A 22,000-nucleotide genomic window follows, 5' to 3' on the forward strand; every position below is an offset into this window, starting at 1 on the left:
ATTTAAAACAACTCCTTACAAAGCCATTTAAGAGGTATTGATGTTAAGTGATTATATTGCTAGAGATTAGCCCACTCTAATTTTGAAAATATATAACCAATAACAAATCTTCTATGGGACTAACTCATTTCATATTGTCTGTTATTTATGTTCACAAGTCTCTGAAAATAGCTACAGGTTTGGTTCAGATGATCTGTTGGAGGAATCTGTGTTACTTTAAAGACACGGGCCTTCACCTTCTCATCAACTGCCACACCAGTGCCAGGGTAAGTGTTGCGTTCCCTTCATTTAAGTCCTGCCCGGCGATGCCAACCAAAGAGAATTTGGCCTCATTCTTCCCAAGCTCAACTGCATAGTTACAGTTTTCAATCTGAAAGCACAAAAAGCTAACTGTTAGTATCAAAGCAGGTCTTCAAAAACATCCCCAGACTGCTCTAACTAGGTCAACCGCCTGCAACAGCAATGACATCATATGTGACCAAATTTTATTTCATAGTAACCAAATGAATCAATGACACCCATTTCACAAGGCTGGGATTGACCTAGATTACAAAAATGGCTGAACCCTGAAGTCCTGACTGCAGCTTACACAGTTTACTAATGAAAAGTCTACGGCTAAAACCTTTGATTTGGTGCATTCTTTGACATTCAGGTCCTTGTCCACATGATCAGCAAAGGCTCTGTCTGGGATGTGGCTGTTGTGTAACAGTTTGTGCCAGGGAGGGAAGTCTCTTAAGACTTAGGGTGTTCTAAAGGGAAGTGAAACATTCCGGGGGGGGGGCTTCTCCCTCCCAAGCTTATACGATCAGTACGGACTGCTGAGAGATGTTCTCAGAGTAACTGGGCTGCTTAGGTGAGCCTGAGACCAGCTGAGCCATCTGAAAAGGGGGCTCTCCAACCTGCTAAGCACCCTTCAGGTTGTGCAGTGAGCTCTAAGTTTCTGGTTTCATGAGCTGTCACTGATGCTGAGGTGGACCTCAGTGATTCTGCTCCTGTAAGTAACCCCTCACCCACACCTGTATAAAGAACCCTCACCCGTAATCCTGTAAATGACCCCAATAAATAAAACTCGTTGGTTCACCAATCTGGACTTTGGTGGTGTCCTCACCTTGGCTTGTCATCAATTCTCTATCTGAAGTGAGAAGATGCTCACTGGTTCAGGTCTCCCTGAACTAGTGTCACAGAGTGGGAGCACAGTGGGGGCGTGCTTCCCTAGTATCAGAAAGGCCTCGGGTTCAATCCCAACACAAGCATCACAAAGCAAAACTAAATAACCTTATCGGAACCACACTTCAGCTTTTTTCTCATCTGCTACAGCAAAAATCTGATTTGTAAACACTGCGGTGGCTTGAGTAATGTCACCCATAAGCGCATATATGATCATGCTGAGTCCCTAGCTGATGGACTGTTTGGAAGCATTAGGAGGTGTGGCCTTGTTAGAGGAGATGTGCCACTGGAGGTGGCCTGGTTAGAGGAGATGTGCATCTGGAGGTGGCCTGGTTAGAGGAGATGTGCAACTGAAGGTGGCCTGGTTAGAGGAGATGTGCAACTGAAGGTGGCCTGGTTAGAGATGTGTCACTGTAGGTGGCCTGGTCAGAGGAGATGTGCCACTGGAGGTGGCCTGGTCAGAGGAGATGTGTCACTGGAGGTGGCCTGGTCAGAGGAGATGTGCCACCGGAGGTGGGTACTGAGGTTTTCAAAAGCCTGCGACAAACCCAGCAAGCCTCCCTTTCTCCCTGTTGCCTGTCAATCAGTATGTGAAGCTCTCGGCTGCTGCTCCAGCCCATCTCTGTTTGCTTCCTGCCGTGATAATAACTGGCTGCTCCCTGAAGCTGTAAGCATGCTTTCGTTGATAAGAGTTGCCTTGGTCATGGTGTCCCTTCACAGTAACAGAACATAACGATGACCCACACCACATAAATCATTTCCCCACCTACTCACTGACTTCTAGTCATAGGGCTCCATTAAGCCCTCTCTAACATGTTTTGGTCCAGTCTCTACAGAGGTTTCTTATCCCTCATCATCTAGTACATCTATGTACATCTATGTACATCATTGTACAGAGGCATGCTTTTCATTTTTTTCACTTTACGATTTTTTCTCTTTGTGATTACAGTTGTAGATTCTATGTGTGTGTGTGTATGTGCGCACATGTGTATGAATGGGGCATATGCACGCTACAGCACACATGTGGAGGTCAGAGAACAACCTCAGGCACCAGTCGTTACCTTCCAGCTTGTTTTTCTGCATACCCTAAAGCTTGGAGTGATTCCCCACCCCCATTTCTCTATAGGAGTACTGGGATTATAGACACTGGTTCTAACTGTCCAGTTTGTATGTGAATTCCTGGGATTTGAAGTCAGGTCCTCAGGCCTGTAGAAAGGACTTTTACCCACTAAACCATCACCATAGCCTGCTTTCTGCTCTGGTGAAATTGTAAGCTCTAAAATCTTTTTAATTTTCCTCTTTTTACTTTAGTACTTGGGTGTTTTGCCACGTGCATACAGTGACTGGAGAGCACATCGGATCTTCTGAAACTAGAATGAGACATGGTTCTGAGCCAGTATGCAGGTTCTAGGACTGAACCCAGGTCCTCTGGAAGAGTAGCCAGCGCTCCCAACTGCTGGGCCATCTGTCCAGTCCCAGCTCTTAAAATCTTATTATACTACTAGGAAAAAGGTGTTTATTAGATACACTTTGGAATGAACACTAGGAAAAATAGTATAATTGCTTTGCTTTCAACAGTTAGTCAAGGATTCATTCAAAATAGTTGAGCCAGTGATGCACTGATACACACACACACACACACATACACACACACACACACACACACACCCATTCACACTCAAAATTAATATAATAATTTTTTATACTAAAAAGCTAAAACAATTCTAGTACTCATAGTTATCCCTGCTTAGCATATTTAGTAGAAATAACCATTATGGGGATGTATATAAGTTAAATGAATTTCTAGTTTATGAAAATAACACATGCAACAGTATGAACAGGAAGTGGGACAGTGAGGGTGAACAGGAAGTGGGACAGTGAGGGTGAACAGGAAGTGGGACAGTGAGGGTGAACAGGAAGTGGGACAGTGAGGGTGAACAGGAAGTGGGACAGTGAGGGTGAACAGGAAGTGGGACAGTGAGGGTGAACAGGAAGTGGGACAGTGAGGGTGAACAGGAAGTGGGACAGTGAGGGTGAACAGGAAGTGGGACAGTGAAACCTTTCCAATTACCTACACTCATGGCTTCTGTGTGAAACATGGAAAGGAGAGATGGTGGTAAGAAAGGAGATGGGGTTGCTGTGTAGAGTCCAAGATGCTGCCAATACAACCAGTGACGAATAGGAAACCACAAATCAGAGCTAATGTACAGGGCGGGTAGAGGCGTCTGGGGTAGCATCTGGCTTTAAGTTGGGTACACAGCATCACACCCGGCTTGTTATAAAGATCATAGGGACGGAACTCAGGTTTTTATGTTTGCACAGCAAGCACTGTCCTGACTCAGCTATCTTCCCAGCCTGACTTTCTAGGTTTTCATGAGTCAATAAGCTGAAATTATACAGTCAGAGGATTGTATTAAATAGTCTTGCTATATATTACCAAAGCGATTCTGGAAGTGTCATAAACATGAGTGCTGTTTCTAAGAGTTCTTTTCTCAGCTACATACCTTCCCACCACTATCTGTTCCCTTCCTTTTGTCCAACTCCCTACGTGATGCCATTAGCATAGGCTAACAGGTGGCCCTTGTCTCTTAAAACCCCTCTCTGTTCTCATTTCGCTCACAGTCGCTGGTATACCTATCACCATCCCATATCACCATCGTTTATGCAGGGTTTCCTAAGCACCATCTCACGGCGTGCACTTTTCTCTGTCATGCACTGTGCTGTGCAGGTAGCAGGAAGTCAAAAGTGTATCTGCCGCATAAATGAAGGAGCACGCTGTTAAGACTTAGCAATTACAGCCGAAGAGTGCACTCAGGGTGCATCTCAAAGAGCATAAGTACCACAGCCTGCTAAAGATGAAAACAGTGTAATGAAGTGTCTGCCTGGAAGGACTGCCTTCATCTTTCTAAACACTTAATAACCGAGCTTATAAAGCACCCGTTAAGTTTAGACCATTTTGAGTTGAAATAAATCTACAGGCACAAAGCACACACTGACATTTAAGAAACTAAGCCGTTGGCTTTCCATCAGCGCGACAGCGATCTAGCCACGGTCGCTCTGCTCACCTTCTTCATGTTTCCTCCCAGAGCAGGGTACGGAGGCTTGTTCACCTGGCTCCAGTTGACTGGCACGCGGATCATCTCGTAGAGCTGAAAGATCACCAAAGCGTCTGCAAGGTCACTGAAACAGGAGGGAAACAAATATCAGGAAGGGGAAGTAGTCTGTGGTATTACTGGTGAACACACGGCAGATGGATATGTGTCCTTAAACACACAAGAGTCCTTTGAAGCTTAGAAATGACAAGACGCTTCATTTGACCTCAAACTTTCAACCTAAGAATCTGTCCAATCTTTTCCATGTTTCTGAGGCATTTGTATGCACTAATACACATGCACACATATGAAGATTTGTGTTGCCACTGTTTTTATAAACTCAGAAACAATGTAAATGTCTAGTATTATAAAAATATACTATTGAGTCAACTAACCTTACTATAAACTCCTGGGCTATTAAATTTGGTCTGAAAAGCCTGATATAAAATGTTGTACAAGATACATTAAGTGTTTAAATGTAAGTGGCAGATATAGTTTGTTCTTGTTTAATGAAAAATTAGCCATATATACATGTGTATGTATATATATGTATATGTGTGTGTGTATATATGTGTGTGTGTGTGTGTGTTTGGATTGCTAAAAGTGATTACTTGTGAGCAGAAAAAGGGGGACTATGAGAGGGAACAAGGGGTAATTACATTTTTATTTTATTCCATATACTTTATTGTTTGAAGCCTGTACAATAGAATGAGTTCGTGTGTTATATATAAGGTTTTTACTAACTTTAAAATCAATCATAGGAAAATCACAGCCACTCAGTGCGTAGCTCTTCCTGTTCAATAATAAAAGTTCAGAGAAAAGAATTTACAAGGAAGTAAGAGTTCTGAATGTAAAACTACTAGAGAATACTGCTACTCTGGAATCATAAACATAAGTTCTCTGAGAAGCTGGCAGTCTGTCGGTGGTGGAGTCTTGACTTCGGCTCCTGCTGTGAAAGAAATAAAGCAGAAGCCGTTCTGTGAAGGATGGAACGCGTGCCTTTTCTCCCCCAGTAACTTCTGGACTGGCTCTCTCGGTTTCTGCTCCTTCACTGAGCACGCACCAGGCAGCAGTGAATGGTTGAAGTTCAGCTCTGTGCTGAGTGATGGAGACATCTAATGTATTAAGACACCTACACACAATGTCATTCCAGTCTGACTGGAAAAGTGCGTGAGCACTCTGTATGCAAAAATAAATCACTAATGTCTTCAAGTTCCAGAATCTCGCCCTCCTTATATACTATGATATGATTATTATTATTATTATTATTATTATTATTGCTCTAAACAATGGAAACCTGAAGCCCAAAGAGCTGAGTAAGTTCCAGGGATTTCACAATAAATTACAGAACCAATTGATAACAGAAGAGCTCAAGGGCTAATAGTTCTGAAAGTAAGTTTCATAGTTTATTTAAAGAGAAAGATATTTAGTTAAGATCAGCGTTAGTCTAGTTGCTTTGGTACCGACTGAGTACACTGTTAGGTGGGGAACCAAGTGCTCAGGGGTGAACTAGGAATAAAATCCAAACCCAAAATCACAGGCACATGCTGCTGGCGCTAACTAGATGCTTGGCTATTGCTTTTCTATCTCCAAGGGCTCCCTTGAAGATTACGTTACTTTTGAAGATCTTCTGAAAGTGAGCTATGACAAAATGCATATGCCTTGAGCCCTTTACTAATATTTTAAGAAGAATATCATAATAATAATCAAACATATTTTAACTAAAATTTTGGTCAATTGTCTTCTTTTAACCATTGAAAATTTTAGTGTTCTTGAAATGTGTAAGTTACCTTGAGTCTCAGCAAATATTAATGCTCTTTTAACTTTAGTGTGTGTGCATGCATATTCATTCATGTAGATGTTTTATGTGTGAGTGGACATATGTGTGCAGGCAAATAGATGCATGTGCACGGGGCCACCCAGAAGACATCAGGCGTTGTGCCCCAAGAGCTACCTTGCATGAAAATAGGACACACATGGGAAATAGGTGTAGATGGAGTGTGTGGTGTTCCATGAAGTGAGCAGACTCAGGAAGACACGCTGCACATTTCTCTCATGTGCAGATCTAAACTTATAATCTATCATGAATACGTGTGTAGGACATGATCACAGAAAGCCGTGATGGAAATGATGGAGGGATTGGAGAGAATCAAGCTGGACAAGCAGAAGGGGGAGGAGGCTGGAGTGAGAGTGGGGAGATTTACAATGAAGAAAAACAACATTTTTGAAAACAATGAAATTAATTTTAAAAATTTCAAACAATAAGACAAAACTAAAATAATTATCCAGGGAAAAAAGAATTATTTCTACAAATAAGAAGAGTCATGTGTAAAAATTACAGTATAAATAAGGTGTAATAAAAACTATTAGTCATAGTGAAAAATAAAGGTATGTAGACGAGAATAATTTATTAGATATTACTGTTATTCTAAACCTTATTGATGAAATAAATTCTTATATTCATGATCAACTACACTTGGAAATTTACTCTTGTAACATAATCAAATACTATTATCATACTCTTTTTTTTTTTTTTTACACAACACTTAAAAATTGAAAAAGAAAAAAACCGACTGCCATTTCCCAGCACTCCTAAATCCTTGTGATTCGAGAAAATATCCTCAGGTTGGAAGTCAAGTGAAACTGAAGACGTCAGGCCGCGAAGGCAAGGCTAAGGCGGCCCCGTGTTTACCTGTACAGGTGATTGATGTACGGGTTCACGCCCAGCGAGTTCATCCAGTTGCGAAACGTCCTCTCCTCCTTGCTCTCACCTAGAGGAGACAGAGGCTACACTGATGATGCAGGCCAAAATAATTAGCAATTAGTCTTAAAGCATTCTGGTCGGGGTAAACTAGCCTCTTTGTCTGACGTGCAATTTCTTTAAGGGGAGATTTTTTTTTCCTCATCCCAACTATCTAGGAAGTCTCTGTTTGTTCTCTCTCCATCTAGGTTCCCTTATTCGAGGTCTGTGAACTACTATTGAGTCATGGGGTTTCTGTCCAGGGATGTAACAGATAGTATAAAGGTAACTTAAGTAGAATAGAGTAGGGACTTGGTTTGGCTGACCATAAAACCAATCTTTTAGCGGGCACAGGAAATGGCCTGGAAGATGCCACCTTCCGCATTTGAGAAGATTATGTTAGACAGGAAACATCCTGGGCACACGGATCTACACTTTACACCCGGTAATGAAGCAGAGAGAAGATTTCAGGTGATGTAAAAGCTATGCAGTGAGGGGTATCAACCTTTTCCAGCTTTCTGAGTTATTTAAGATCATGATCGTTGAAAATTCCTGAGGAACACAGACCACCCATGTCATGTCATTTTGTTCTGAGGTACATTTCATCACAGTAAGTTCCTGGACCCCATAGAGAAGCTCAATGGTTTAGCCTGTCTCCCTGGGTGTACACCATAGATTTCAAAACAAAACAAAAACACAACCATGAGCATGGCATACACAACCTGGAGGGAGATGGGAGCTCTCCTTGCCATATCTGACTTAGAGAAATCTACTGAGAGTAAATTGTCCTAAGTGACTAGATTTCTTCTTAGTCTTTCACAAAGCTGGGGGACAATAAAATAACTTAGAAACTATCTTATTCCCAAACTCTCCAAGGCTAAATAAAACCTAATCACTTCTACACACAGGCCAGTGTGGGTCACTCCAGAGTTTGGTCTGCAAGAGACTTGCAGTGCCACTTGGCATAGAAATTTATAACCACCTGAACTCCATGACTCTCAGTCACCTCTATAGTCAACTTCAAACTAAGTATCACAGAATATGAACCTGCATGTCCACAAAGGACCAAAGCCCTGTACAATGTAAGTGATTCTGTTATTTCTATCAACTATTCAGGAAGTAAACTCTTCACTCTATTTCCATGTAGATCCTTACCGCTATTATCTAACACTTAGCAAAATCAGTAATTCTAGTTTTATTAATCAAATAATTTCTCATTTAAATTGTCCTTCTGGTCTCAAAAATCAACTGATCTGTCTGTCTTTCCTGCTAAACTACTTTATAATAAACAGTTGACGGGGGGAATCTTTTCTCGAAGAGCCAAGTGAAACTGAGTTGTGCAAATTAAAATCCCTGAACTGTTTCCTACATGACATAGCATAAGCACGTTATGTTCAATGCTTGACTCACATGACTTGCATGTGTCTTTTGGGTCTTTCTCTAACTTACTGATATGGTATTAAGATACATTCTTCTTCAGTAACTAGAAAACATTTACATTGCTTCTAGTTAGGAAAATCCAAGTTATGTTTCTAAACTACAAAAGATGGAATGTTACAATTTTGATTAAGATACTCAAAGTCCATTGAAACTGTTGATGCAATAGATATTTAAAAAGACATTAAGTTTACATTTCTAAAGTTTGAAAACTATTATAAGCTTTGGAGTTTTGTATTTTTTTCCCTGTTCTCAACTAATTAAGTTATTTTGACTTTTTAACACATGGAAAGTAAAATAGACTTCTCTAAGTGAGCATTTATTTACCCAGTGCCACTTAAGTCATCTTGGTAAACAGATGCTCAAAGCTACAAGCACTATGCATTGGTGCAGGAGCCACAGTAAAGCATTGCGAAAACATATGTATTGCAGGCTAAAAATGCTTTCAGATCGTTAGACAACCAAGGCAACTGTGTAGCTAAAAAATCTTAATTTCTAAGGTTGCTGAAAGCACTATAAAATATTCGTTTTAATTTCCAAGTCAAATGGGCAAAAGTTTCAATACAAGTATATATTTTTAAAGTATGTTATTAAGAAGACAGAGGAAGAAATGCCATACTCCACGCTCACTGGAATGGGTTTTTCTTCTCCCATCCTGACCGTTACTAAGCACATGCTGCCGAGTAAGTACTTTGATTCGTGATCACATCAAGCTTCCTCTGTGATTCTTCAGAATCAATATTATTAGTTATAATATATATGATATGAAAACCAGACCAAGGCTTGCAGATGTTACTCAGATATTAAATGGTGGAAACATGATTTGAACAAAGTCTTCCTAACTATATGGTGTATGCATTTTCTTTCATCACAGCTGAAGTCTCAGGATGTCTCCCTGTATGCAGCGTATGCGTTTGGCACAATTTGATATGAAGGACGACTTGATTGGGCTTTTAAACTTCAGTAGTTCCCTAGAGGCAAACATTCTCTGCCAATGAGACATACTAGCATATGAATTTGGGATGTGATAAGGTCAAACTTTCATAAAGATCTGTCAAAACAAATTTACAGAAGAAAATAATCCAATGACTGTCCAAGTCGAGTCATCGTTGGTAGCTTTGTCAGGACATACATATGTTCTAAAGAGAGAGGGTTGATAGATATTCCCCACAGTATTTTATCAGGTGTAGGAAATACTAGTGGAAATATGTAGCAACCATGTTCACACTGAAAACTCTCAAAAGCATGCTGAACACCAGCCAAGAAACCCACACATGACAAAGAGGAGAGCGAGCAAGTTGGGAAGGGTATTTAGCAAAGAGTTCAGTAACTATAAAAAGCAGACCATTTCTCATATGCCACTCTAAACAATGCCTTCTGCTGTAAGACACACAGGGATTTTGAAATTTTCCAGACTCAGAAAAAAAGAGTCTTCCTTTTTAGCTGAATTTTTTAGTTCTGGTTTTTTAACTCTAATTCTTTTCTCTGCTTAAAAAACAAATGAAATCTATGTTTTTGTCATTTTTACTCAGTGATGTATTTTGTAGAGAATATAGTAGTTATTTGACAAGACTCTCAGAAACAGTGTATTAGATTAATTATATAATTATATATTTAACTTTTTATCATTATGATTCAAATATAATTTTTTTAAATCTGAAATGTCATTAGTTGTGATACTGAAATCACACAGTGGAACTCTAGTGGGACAGCCCAAGGTAAGACTACGAAGTCGACTCACTCACTCCATCTCACAGGGAGGACAGTAGAAATGGGTTGTGGAGAGCACACACTGAGATGTAAAATCCTCCTAGCTTCCTAAATGGGGGAACTAAGTCTCAGGGTTGGCTCTCCCTCCCACAGTCCTCTGGACCACTGCTTTCACTCTTCATTTCAGTATGAATGAATGGTGTTCGAATGGGTGAGGATATGAGAATGGAGGAGAGTGGCAGACAATCTAAGTAACAGAGATGAGGAGAAAGAACTAGTTATAGAGAACGCTTTTGCCATTAAGACAATTCATAGATTGTAAGCTTCAATGACATTTAGAATATGTAACAAAGAGTATGAAATAAAATGTGTTGTGACCCATAAATTCTTTCAAAGACATATGATAAAAAGCTAGGATTTGTCACGGGAGAGAGACAAAGACTTCACATCAAACCATGAAGTCTAATTGCTAAAACTGGTTTCTAATATGTTTGCCGCCATATCCCATCATTCTAGAAGGCAAATTAGGTAGAGTGAACATAATCAAAGCCTTGCTCTATGTGATTAAATCCCATTTGCATTTCTTGCTTGCAGTCATTCATTCTGTAGGCATAGTAAGACAACAGAGCATGAGAATGCAAAGCAGTAACTATCAACCCAGATGGGAAGAATAAATGCCACTAGTAAAAGGAAAACGCAGAATGGATATATTTATAGGATATAGAAAAGAACTAAATACAGTACCTACATTAGGAGGGGTCAAATCTGCATTTCATGAAGCAAAACAGGAAAGTATTATATTATCAGACAGATAACCACCTACACACAAGTAATCAATATGATCATCTTTCATGTACTCTACAAACATTAAAAAGAGCAACAATGAAGCCAGGCCTGCGTTCACACGGAACATGCTAGCAAGGAGGATTACTTTTTCTAATAGATAACTCATTCTCACCATCGGTGATAGAGCTACATTACAGAATCATTCAGGAGAATCCTTTAACTCTCTGCCAGTTTCCCCTTAACTCTAATGGAGAAATGGCAGCTAAGTACAATTTATTCCAGGCTTTTCTTACCGGCAAGCATACTTTGGTCATTTGAACTTTTTGTGACTTCACTTCTGGACACACACATCATCACATCTCCCACCAGAGTCCCCCACCCAGGACAGTGAAGTAGGACATTACCACAGTAATAAATGAACGAGTCAACTCAAAGCAGAAAGAACCTACCTTCCAGTAAGTTGAGATCAATGTCATTATTGTCAGGCTTGTGTAGGCATGGGTATGTGTTAAAAAGATTCGCTACAAAGGCTAAGTTTAGCTTAGGGTTCCCTGAAACCACATCTGCGGGAGTGACAAACTGTCTGCAGCCAAGCTTATCCGCTTCCTGGAGCATAAATCCAGCACGCTTCAGGTCGTTTTTCTCCTAAACCAAGAAATAAAACAAGAATGGTCAATATTAAACTTTTATTGATATAATTTTATAAATATACTATTTATAAGCAGTTTCATTTCCACAAATACATCAAGTAATAGCAGACTCTGAAAGAACCACGAATCAACTTCCTTATTTGTTTTAAATATTTTAAAGTCTCTTGGGGCACTGGAGAAATGACTCAGTTGTTAAGAGCAATAGCTGTTCATCTGCAGCCGGTGTTTGATTCTCAGCACCTACACGAAGGTTCAAAACTATCTGTAACTCCAGTTCCATGGGATCCGCTGCTCTCTTCTAGCCTCCACAGGTACCAGGAACTCACATGGTGCACAGACATACATGCAGACTAAACATCCACACATATAAAATAAAAATAAAAATTTTTAAAGAGAAAGCTAAAAGAATAGCACCCCTCAAAACTGCAAATTCCTGGAAAGAAAATGAGCCAAATGACCAAACAGAAGAGCAAATGAAGGACAAGGGTCCGTATGACGACAGATGACAATGTGAGCTAAGAGATCTCAGATATGAAGCAGGTCCTAGGAGTTACATTCAAAATGATGAGCTTCATACAAAGTTAAAGAGGAAGCGAGGATTTCAGACCTGTAAGGAAAATGTCCAATGGAAGGGAAGCTGTTGAAGAGAAGGTATTAAAGAGAAGCCAGTGAGCGAGGAACATGGGGTTTGCATGCTGAGGTAAGGCAGACCAGTGAGCAGGGAACTAATGCATTAGATGAAAATGTCACCATCATAGCTGATACTACTGTTGCATTGTGTGATGGGAAGTTTGTTACAGTTTCAACAGTAACAAACAGTAAGCCGCTCTGTGGACCATCATGAGAGCATTAAAAGCAAGGGCAACCTGTCTCATCCTCTGTACCTGCAGTTGAAAAGAAGGAAAACATGCAGGGTATCCTGGTGACCCTACAATCCTGGCACTCAGGGGCTCAAGCAGGACTCCAAAGTGAGTCCCAGGCCAGCCTGGGCTATATATTAAAACTGTCTCAAACAAACAAGAAGCAATAAGCAACAAACAGTGAGATCACAGAAAGTGATAGTCACTTCTAGTAAGCAATGAAAAGTTACCAATGCAGGCACCAAAATAGATACCCTGTCACCATTGGTGGAGTGGGTGGTCACTGCTGGATGGATACAATGTCACCATTGGTGGAATGGGTGTGCACTGCTAGATGGATACAATGTCACCATTGGGGGAGTGGGTGGCCACTGTTGGATGAATACAATGTCACCATTGGGGGAATGGGTGGCCACTGTTGGATGGATACAATGTCACCATTGGAGGACTGGGTGGCCACTGTTGGATGGATACAATGTCACCATTGGGGGAGTGGGTGGTCACTGCTGGATCTCAGTGTCACCATGAGATCAAGAAAAGGGTACACTTTTAAAAAGAGACAGTAGTGATGGCTGCACAGAACGAAAAATAAACAGAATGCCACTGAAGTATGTACTCAAAACTGATAAATTTTATGTCATGTTTACTCTTACTACAGTACATAAAACAAGTTTAGAAATTCACTTACATTAAATCCTGAAAGATCAATGGCTACGGCAGGCCCATCATCTCGGTCGCCTTTAGGAGCAATCTGATTAAGCAGGTGGAAATAGGCTTTTGAATCCTTCAAAAAACAGAGAAGAAACAGCACTTTTAAATGTAAAATAATAAATAATTTTATGGAAAAAAGTGTTCCCATGTCAAAACAAAATGGTATATTAAACAACTTAGTGCACCACTGCCTAGAGGCCCCTGAATACACAACACTGTACTTCAGGGTGTCTGGCACTGCTCTTTGACACCCCAGAACTTCTAGCAATGTTGCTGCCTATTCCTGGAAGTCCCTCTGCTCATCTTTCTCATGTGTTTACATCCCGAAGCATCAGTGTCATCTAAGGCTCAAGTCAAACTCTGGGAAGGCTTTCCTGGCATCTCTAGAATGAACTGGTGCCTCCCTCTCCAGTCTCTATACATAAGCCGTGACCTCACTAGATTAAGTCATCTAATGTAGCCATCTCCAAAGATGGCTACCATAGTTTTTCTCTAAACATGCATGTAGCTCTTCCCAGCAGAAAGCAAAGGTTGTTTTCTGTTCCCCCTGGCTATTTGCTCTGACCAACAAAATGAGTTGAATGTTCTAGGGCTCTCAAGCTCCAAACCCCAGGGAACCTCTGGTTTTTCTCTCTTGAAGTCAACCTCTATCTAAAATCTCTGACTATCCAGTATTATCAGACTGCGAGGAAGCCCAGGGTAGCCATATGGAAAGGCCTGGCACAGAGACGCATGACCAATGCCTTTGTACACATCTCAGATTATCCAAACTGACAACTGATTTAGAAGACAAACGTAAAGAAGAACCGCCTAGCCAAGCTGGATCAACACACAAAATCATGAGAAATATAAAACTAATTCTTTAAGCCAGTAAGATTTACATGGTTTGCTAGGTCTAATTGGTAAACTTCTCAAAAGCTGGCCTCTATATCATTGTGCCTGGTAAAGTCAGGAAATTCGTAATAAATGTCTGAATAAACTGAATTGAATTTTAAGGGGATTTGGACTAGCGAACCTCAATAAACTGGTTTACAATTTTAAAAGATCTTGTAAATTTTAAATAATTTTGTGAATTAGCATCTAATTCAGACAGGAAAAAGTAAGGTGCATTTTTTCATCCCCCAAGCATCTTTGTGGATTCGATTTTAAGTATGAACCCCTTATTTCTTATATCCTGTAACCTTATTTCACTGTGAAAAGGAAATTCCGAGTGTTGAAATCTAAACCTTGGACCAGTGTAATGGCTCGGTGGGGCGTGTGTTTGCTGTGTGAGCCATGCAAGTATGGTGTACCGTGCAAGCCTGGTGTGCCGTGTGAGCCTGGTGTGCTGCGCAAGCCTGGTGTCCTGTCTTCCATCTACAGGGCCTGCAGGGTAGCAAGAGAACCAACTCCCACAGTTTGTTTTCTGGATGCCCCATGCATATTGTAGCATATGCTCACACCACAAATAATGATGAATAGCAATGACAATGATGAAAAAGAAGAGGAGAAAGAAGAGGAAGAATAGGAGGAGGAGAAGGAGAAGGGAAAGAAGGGGAAGAAGAAGAAAAGGAGGAAAAAAGAGGAGGAAGAAGAAGAGGAGGAAGAGGAAGAAAGAAAGAAGGAACAAATGAATGAACAAAAGGGAAAGGGGAAGGGGAAGGGGAAGGGAAAGGGAAAGGGGAAGGGAAAGGGAAAGGGAAAGGGAAAGGGAAAGGGAAAGGGAAAGGGAAAGGGAAAGGGAAAGGGAAAGGGAAAGGGAAAGGGAAAGGGAAAGGGAAAGGGAAAGGGAAAGGGAAAGGGAAAGGAGAAAGAAGAAAGTGCACTGTAATTTTTCAAAACTCTCCACCTTGATGTCCTGGCTGAAGTTGTTGATGGTGCGCCAGCCCGCATTGGTCAGATGGTAGTTCACCCATCGGAGCAGCAGTTCCTCAGGAGACAGCTTCATCAGCTCCTCCAGGTCCTCGCCATCTTTTAGCAATGCGATCAAGGCTGAGCGGGAAACACAGAGAGGTAAGCTCTTCCTTCGTGGGGCTCCTTCAGCTGCAATGGGGTGGTTTTGATGTTCTCACCTTCATTCCTGGAAATCTCGATATCAGCAAAAAGACCCACTTTGATGATCTGCCAGAGAAGCCCCAAAACCAAATGAGGCTTTCCTTCCTTGAGATCCTGAGCACCAATGTTGACCACGGTGCAACCGATGGCCGAGGCAGAGTTCAGCGCTAGGTTCAGATTTTCCTGATTTGCCAAAAGAAATGCACGGGTGAGGAAATATTTCTAAAATCCTACCCACAAAGTTATCTGTAACAACTGATTGTAAAAAATTTTCAGATTTTTAAACATAACCTTACACGGCTAAGCTACTAGTAGTAAAACTCAATAGCTTTAACTGTCATGTGCATAGGGCAGTGAACTTCAGATTTGTGTCTCCTCCAGCTCTAAGACTGTATAAACCCCCTGCTTATGTTTGCTGTGTTCTAAAAGCACCGTAAGTCCAGCATGTCCAAGACAATCGGCTTGTCTTACCATTCTTCCCCCATCTTCCTCCATCCCTATTAAAACCACTTCTCACTCACTTTCTGTCTCAGCTGTTAGGAACAAGCTTTAATCTTGCTCCTTTCTCTGCCCTTCCAAATCCAGTCACTAGTTTATACCAATGTCATGCTCCAAATACCTCTGAAAACATGCCTTTCTCCAGTGGTGTCCTAACTCAGACCATTCTCACACTTCCTCTGTACAACCTGTTGCCAGGAACACCCTATGGCAGATGTCCTGCAGGCACACAGACTGAGCTAGGCATCAGGTTTAAAACCGTTCACACCCTTCCTGTCACCACTGCTACTCACAGTCTCTCCTTCTCCCTTGTCCTCTTACTTCTCTTGTTCTCAAACCACACAGGACTTTTCATTTTTGAGTCAGTTCCCTCCTTCCACTATGTGGGATTACACATTCAATTAGTCAGGCTTAGCAGCAAGCACCTTTACCCCTGAGCCACCTTGTTAGCCTACCCAGCTGCTTCCAAACTCTCCTCACACATACCTAATCTGCATTCTTCTCCAAATATCCTACATCATAAGACAGCATCACCTCACATACACAGTACTCCCCTGATCCTACTCCTCTCTCTAAAATATTATATATTACCAGCCTAGCAAGGTAGTACATGCCTGTTATCTAACACGTGGGAGCAAAAGGCAAGAGGAATTCAAGGTCAGCCTTGGCTACAAAGCAAGGTCAGGGCCTGTTGAGAGACATGAGATATTTTCTCAGAAACCAAAACAACAAACAAACAAAAAGGACAAAACAATCCTCAGACTCCCACACACAAACAAGGCAATGCAGTATTAATATACTTGCTTTGTTCTTGCTATATCCCTCCAGTTATGATTTTATTTATTTATTTTTTTTTTGTTCGCACTAGGGACTAAGCACTGGGCCTCATTCATACTAGCCCAACAGTCTACCTCAGAATTCCATACCCCAACCCCTGTGCCAGCTACATACAACAAACAAAACAGCAAAAGCTCTGAGCTGCTGGTGGCTTTCCTCAGGCACTCAGGCATGAGGTATATGCCCAATAAACATTTCCTGAATAAATGGATGGATGGGGAAAGGTGGGCTAGGCATGGAGGGACAGGAGAGGGTGGAGCTCACATGTTTTGTGGGGCAATAGGAAGCTTCAGGAACTGGCTCTGGCACTGTCTCCTGCAACTGACCACCATCTGGATTCTCATGGCTTATACTGCATATGCACAAACAAAGGAAGTTATTAATATACAATGTTTCCTTTTTAACATATTCTACTGGTATTTTCCTCTAGAAATTTCAGCACTACTGGTTTATTGATGTTGGGCTAAAAAAAAAAATCTTTATCTGTGTAAAGTCTCTACTCAAAAGCAATTCTTTCAAAAAGGATGATGCACAAGCAGCTTTCAAACTCATGGACTCCTAAGATGGACTTTAGAATGAGCAAGCAGGTCTGATAGGTCAGATACTCTTGGATCGTAAGGACAGTAACAACTGCCTCATGTGCTGGTAACAAGAGCAACACTGTAGAGATCTTACGGTGGAGTACCTCAGTGGCTTCCTGTTACAATGTATGGACATAATAGACCTTGCTGCTCCATGTAAGCCACGGTATCTCCTGGGGATCCAGAAGAAGTGATTAAAGTCAGAGTCTGGGATTGCATTTGTAGTATAGTTTGTCTGTGTAGCTCTCCCCACCGGTAGCAGCAGAACAAGAAGACCTTCCACATCTTTATAGCCTCATAATTCACTTCAAATACAGAATGCTATCAGTACCTGGCAAATACTGTAAGCAAACACTTATAAAATATTTAATAGCCTCAGATGCTTTTAAATACCCAAAGCCAAATCGATACAATTTTAAAGAGATAGCCTCTCTGCCAATTTAGGCTTGAGCACTAACAGTTCCCTAGCTTTTCCTTTCCAGAGTATAAAGAATGCTTGGATACTCGGGACTCCCCAGAAGACACCAGCAAAGGGGACGAGCTTGGTGACAAGGATTACAACAAACTAGATTTTACAATGACCCATTTCCTATTTGCTGACACCATGGAGTTGTGTTCAAAAGAAGGATGCAAGGGCACTAAACTGATTGTAATCGTAAGAGCCACGACGTTACCACTGTTCTCAGTCTGGACACCGACCCGCCCCACTCCTGTCTACACAGGGGTGACATATGCTGCTTCTCTTGTCTCCACTGACATGAATCAGCTAGTACTCTGTCTTCATTAATACGTCCCCCCCCAAGAGTCTTTTCTATAGGTACGGCCTAAAAGACCCATTAAAAAGATCTTTTTATGACCTAAGAATCTGTCACTTTCTCAGCTCAAAGGCACCCCCCATTGCTTCGACATACTGGTCTCATATTGTGTTACTCTCCTTACCCAGTCTGAATCAGGATTATTGACTGCATCCCTTTCCATGTCTTAAACCATCCTCAGATCCTCAGATTCAGCCTTTACCTTCCCAGGTCCAAGGCATGATCAAGGCTTTGTAAATGAGGGTCTCCTCTTACTTCAATAAGCTATAAATCCAGCTTTGTCGTATCAACAAGTTTTGGTGGCAATATGAGGGCAATATGAGCTGCATTAAATATCAGCTTTTAAGGTTTATTGTTTATATGGTTGCTATGTTTTTTGTTATCTTGTTTTGTTGATGTTTTCAATACAAGTATAGAAAATGTCTTACATGGCATCTAACTGGAGACGTTGTCACGTGTATCCAAGTAAATAGTATTCTGCATTTGATAAAGCCAGCATTACTGCTCTATAGGTTAGTAGAGAGTAAGACAACTTCTAGACATGTTAAGAACAAGAAGCAAACGGCCAGGCTGACGCTCAGTATATGGGTCCCAGGGACTGAACTCAGATTATTTGACTTGGTACCTGCTGAGCCACCTTGCCAACTCTCACATCACCTTTCTGAGTATGTGTGCATGCTTACGTGGACACGTGTGTTCGTGTGCATGATTGTGCATGTTTGTGCAGGTACGTGTATATGGAGGCCGCCAGCGAACAACCTGAGGTGTCGTTCCTCAGGAGCCATCCACTTTTATATTGAAACAGAGGCTCATATTAGCCTGCACCTCATCAGGTAGGCAGAGCTGCCAGCCATGGTGCCTCCGCCTGTCTCCACTTCTCTTACCACAGATCGTAAGCTCTCATCACCAAGATTTAGCTTTTAAAAATGTGCATTCTGGACACTGAACCCAGGCCCTCACGCTTCCAAGGCAACTGCTTTACCAGCTGAGCCTTCTCCCAAACCTTCCTCATCTTTCCTAGATCAGACATTTCAGGGTTGTCAAGGAGCCTTGAGGCTGGGGATTTTGCTCAGTGAAGACTCCTCTTCTTCTCTTGATCTGTCCATTTCCCTTAGTTTTATAACCTCCACATGTCATTTATCCTCATTCTCATTCAGCTTGCTGTAGCATGGCATCACAGGACCCTACTGTCATACGGTGGGGAATGGGAATCCACAGTTTTGTCTTCTGTAACAATTAAAACGTCTCATAGGAACTAGTAGTGCATTTGTCTGTTGAAGTTGGTCTCAGACAGCCCTCAAACCTCTTCTCCCCTTGCTTCACACTCCAGCAGGCACCAGCATCGTAACAGTAACTGTCTAGACTATATCTTCTGCTCTAGACCCTAAAATCTTAAACAACCAAGACAGAGTTAACACCCGTGGTAACGCTTTCTCAAAATCCCCACACGCATCCTCTCAAGCATCCAAAAGGCTTGGGCTAATAATCGCACAGGAAAAGTGTTGCCTCTAAAAACAAAACTGTATGATATTGAGCCCCTCGGCTCCTTTCTGTAGCTACTGTGAATTAGTCACAAGATACTGTATGTTATTTAATGCACTCCACAGACATGTTAAAGGAAGTCTAACAGTTCATCAACAGGAAGTTTATAAAAACCACAGGAAATGCTGGATTTCATGTTCAGTGCCATAAACACTTACGACCTGTGCATTTCTAAAAAGGAAGGCAGATGTAAATTTTCAGTATTCACACTCATTTACTGAAAAGCCTATTACAAAATGAGAGAGGGAATAAACTTTTGGGGACTGTGTTGGAAACGGCCTTTGACAATTGGTATTTCTACGGGGCAGATGCAACATCATGGGCCTGTTATCAAGGAAGGGGCAAGAAAGTCCTGTGCTCAGCACCAGGTTTTCCATTTCTCAAGGGCAACAATAAAGAGGGACACCTTTTCCCAGTTCAAAATCAGTCCTGTATCACTTTCTAAGGTCACAGTTTACTTTAGAAGGAAGGCAGTATAATTTTAGCAAAATCAAGAATTGCACATTCCTGATCTCAAAGTATATATCTCATTATAAAATTTCTGGGAAGAGACGGGGAATAATTCGCACAATGGTTTGTTTAGCTGTTTGGTTTTCAGTTGGGGTCTCTCTGCATATCCCCGGTGGACCTGAAATTCACAGAGATCCCCTTGTCTCTGCTTCCCTGGTGCTGGGATTAAGCATGTGGACCACCATGTTCAGCTCACATATGCTTTAAAATACTTGGTGAATATTAATTGCTCTGCATTTGCTCAGCAGGTGTAAAAGGGAAAATTGGGGACTCTAAATTCAGACTCTGGTTAACCTCTAAGGAAAGATTAGCACAGAAAGAATAAACACTTTGTCAACTAGTGAAATATGGCCTAACTGCATGGTGCTCTCTTTGACCCCCAACTCTTCATTGGGCTAGCCTGCCACGTGCCCTGTGTGAAAGAAAAAAAAAAAAAAGATAAGACAAAAGAGGCAGAGTGTATGATGTAAAGAGGAAGAAGAGACAGGGATGGAAGGAAAAGGGAAGGAGGGGGAGAGAAGGAGGAAGTGAAGAAAAGGAGGAAGGGAGGAGGACGAATGGACACTGGCATCCAAAGGTCATCAATAAAAGAGCAACTGTACTGTAAACTAGCACTACTGCCTTTAATACAGAGATTTATCCAAAGTACTTAAAATCTTAATGGATTCTATTATAAAATGTAGCTTGGTTTCAATTCGAGACACTGGAATTCTTTTCACATTTTTTAATATGACAGGTTGTGTTTAAATCCCCAGCACCATGGACAGCTTTGAGCACAGTCACACATTGCTAGCAAGAGGCAGGTACTCACCGACACTGTGAACGGAGTGAGCTTCTTCTTATTGATGGCTCTCTCGTCAATCGTATCTGGCTCGGATAAGTTGATCATTTTGCTGAAGAGAAAACAGGAACCATTTAGCCGAAACTTTCTAGAAATGTTTTTAATTCACTGTGGCAAGCAGTCCGATTGGTTACTTTAGAAAAGAGTAGCCTTTCTATCTTACTGAGCTGCCGTTTGTGTCGGGAGCGTCATTAGAAAACTTCAGACAGCTGTCTGTCTGAGCCCATCCCTGCCTTCTACAGTGGCCCACCTCCACTTGCTGCATGGGAATCTCCACTGTTTCCTCAGATGGTCATCAACATTAGCTACCCAAGACAAATCCTGAAACTGCCGGCTCCCATGGACGTCAACACACTATGAATTGTGTTGTCTCAGAAGGTGAAGGAGCAAACACCTTGGTTGAGGACTTCAATAATTTAGGCATTTTAGCTGGACGGTGGTGACATATACCCTTAAATTTCAGCACTAGGGAGGCAGAGGCAGGTGGATCTCTGACTTTGAGGCCAACCTGGTCTATGTATCAAATTCCAAGACAGTCAGGGCTACACAGGGAAACTATCTTGAAAATCAAAAAGGAAAAAGAAATTTACACATTTTAAAAAGAAAAAATATGGATTTTTGTCTCTATGTTTCAGAATATAAAAATAAGAAAGTAGTTTTGGCTCATAGTCAGACATTCTCTAAAAGTTGGGGGAAGAAAAAAAATATAAATGAAAACTAAAGTATATTTTATAGATACTGATTTCCTATACTTATAGGAAGGTTCAGGGATTTTGTTTCCTTTTTAAATACACACACACACACACACACACACACACACACACCAACCCTGAAGACAACATGCAGGTGCTGAGTTAGTCACAGGTGCTCTGGGTATTTGTGATATGCATTTTCTTTGTAATTGTACTATATTTTTTAATTAAAAAAAATAAAGACACTGCATTGTATAAAGATGTGTGCTGGGACTTGGTACTAGGGAGATGGCTCAGAAGTTGAGAGCATTTCTTGGTCTTGAAGAAGAACAGAGTTCAACTCCCAGCACCCACAAGGTGGCTCACAAGCATCTTGAAACTGCAGTTTCAGGGATTTGATATCCTCTTCTGACCTCCACGGACATCAAGCATAAGTGCTGTACATATACATGCAAGCAAACACACACACACGCACACACACACACACACACACACAC

The 22,000-nt window shown here is 41.4% G+C and overlaps 1 protein-coding gene across 2 annotated transcripts in view; it reads right to left on the bottom strand.

Moving 5' to 3' along the window:
- Nucleotides 1–22,000, bottom strand: part of Pls1 (plastin 1) — a 94,711-nt gene that overhangs the window by 7,682 nt on the left and 65,029 nt on the right. The window contains exons 6-14 of one of the 2 annotated variants that reach the window (XM_085827905.1): nt 20,782–20,863; nt 15,205–15,370; nt 14,982–15,124; nt 13,131–13,226; nt 11,382–11,577; nt 10,891–10,911; nt 6,952–7,030; nt 4,233–4,347; nt 237–370 (exon numbers count right to left, since the gene is read on the bottom strand). In XM_085827905.1, coding sequence (XP_085684031.1) covers nt 237–370; nt 4,233–4,347; nt 6,952–7,030; nt 10,891–10,911; nt 11,382–11,577; nt 13,131–13,226; nt 14,982–15,124; nt 15,205–15,370; nt 20,782–20,863 — 1,032 coding nt within the window. The remainder of the gene's footprint in view (nt 1–236; nt 371–4,232; nt 4,348–6,951; nt 7,031–10,890; nt 10,912–11,381; nt 11,578–13,130; nt 13,227–14,981; nt 15,125–15,204; nt 15,371–20,781; nt 20,864–22,000) is intronic. The other variant, XM_085827906.1, reaches the window with a different exon arrangement.

This window comes from Mus caroli, unplaced genomic scaffold (genome assembly GCF_978045245.1).
Source record: "Mus caroli unplaced genomic scaffold, Mus_caroli_1 scaffold_11, whole genome shotgun sequence".
NCBI classification, from domain to species: domain Eukaryota; kingdom Metazoa; phylum Chordata; class Mammalia; order Rodentia; family Muridae; genus Mus; species Mus caroli.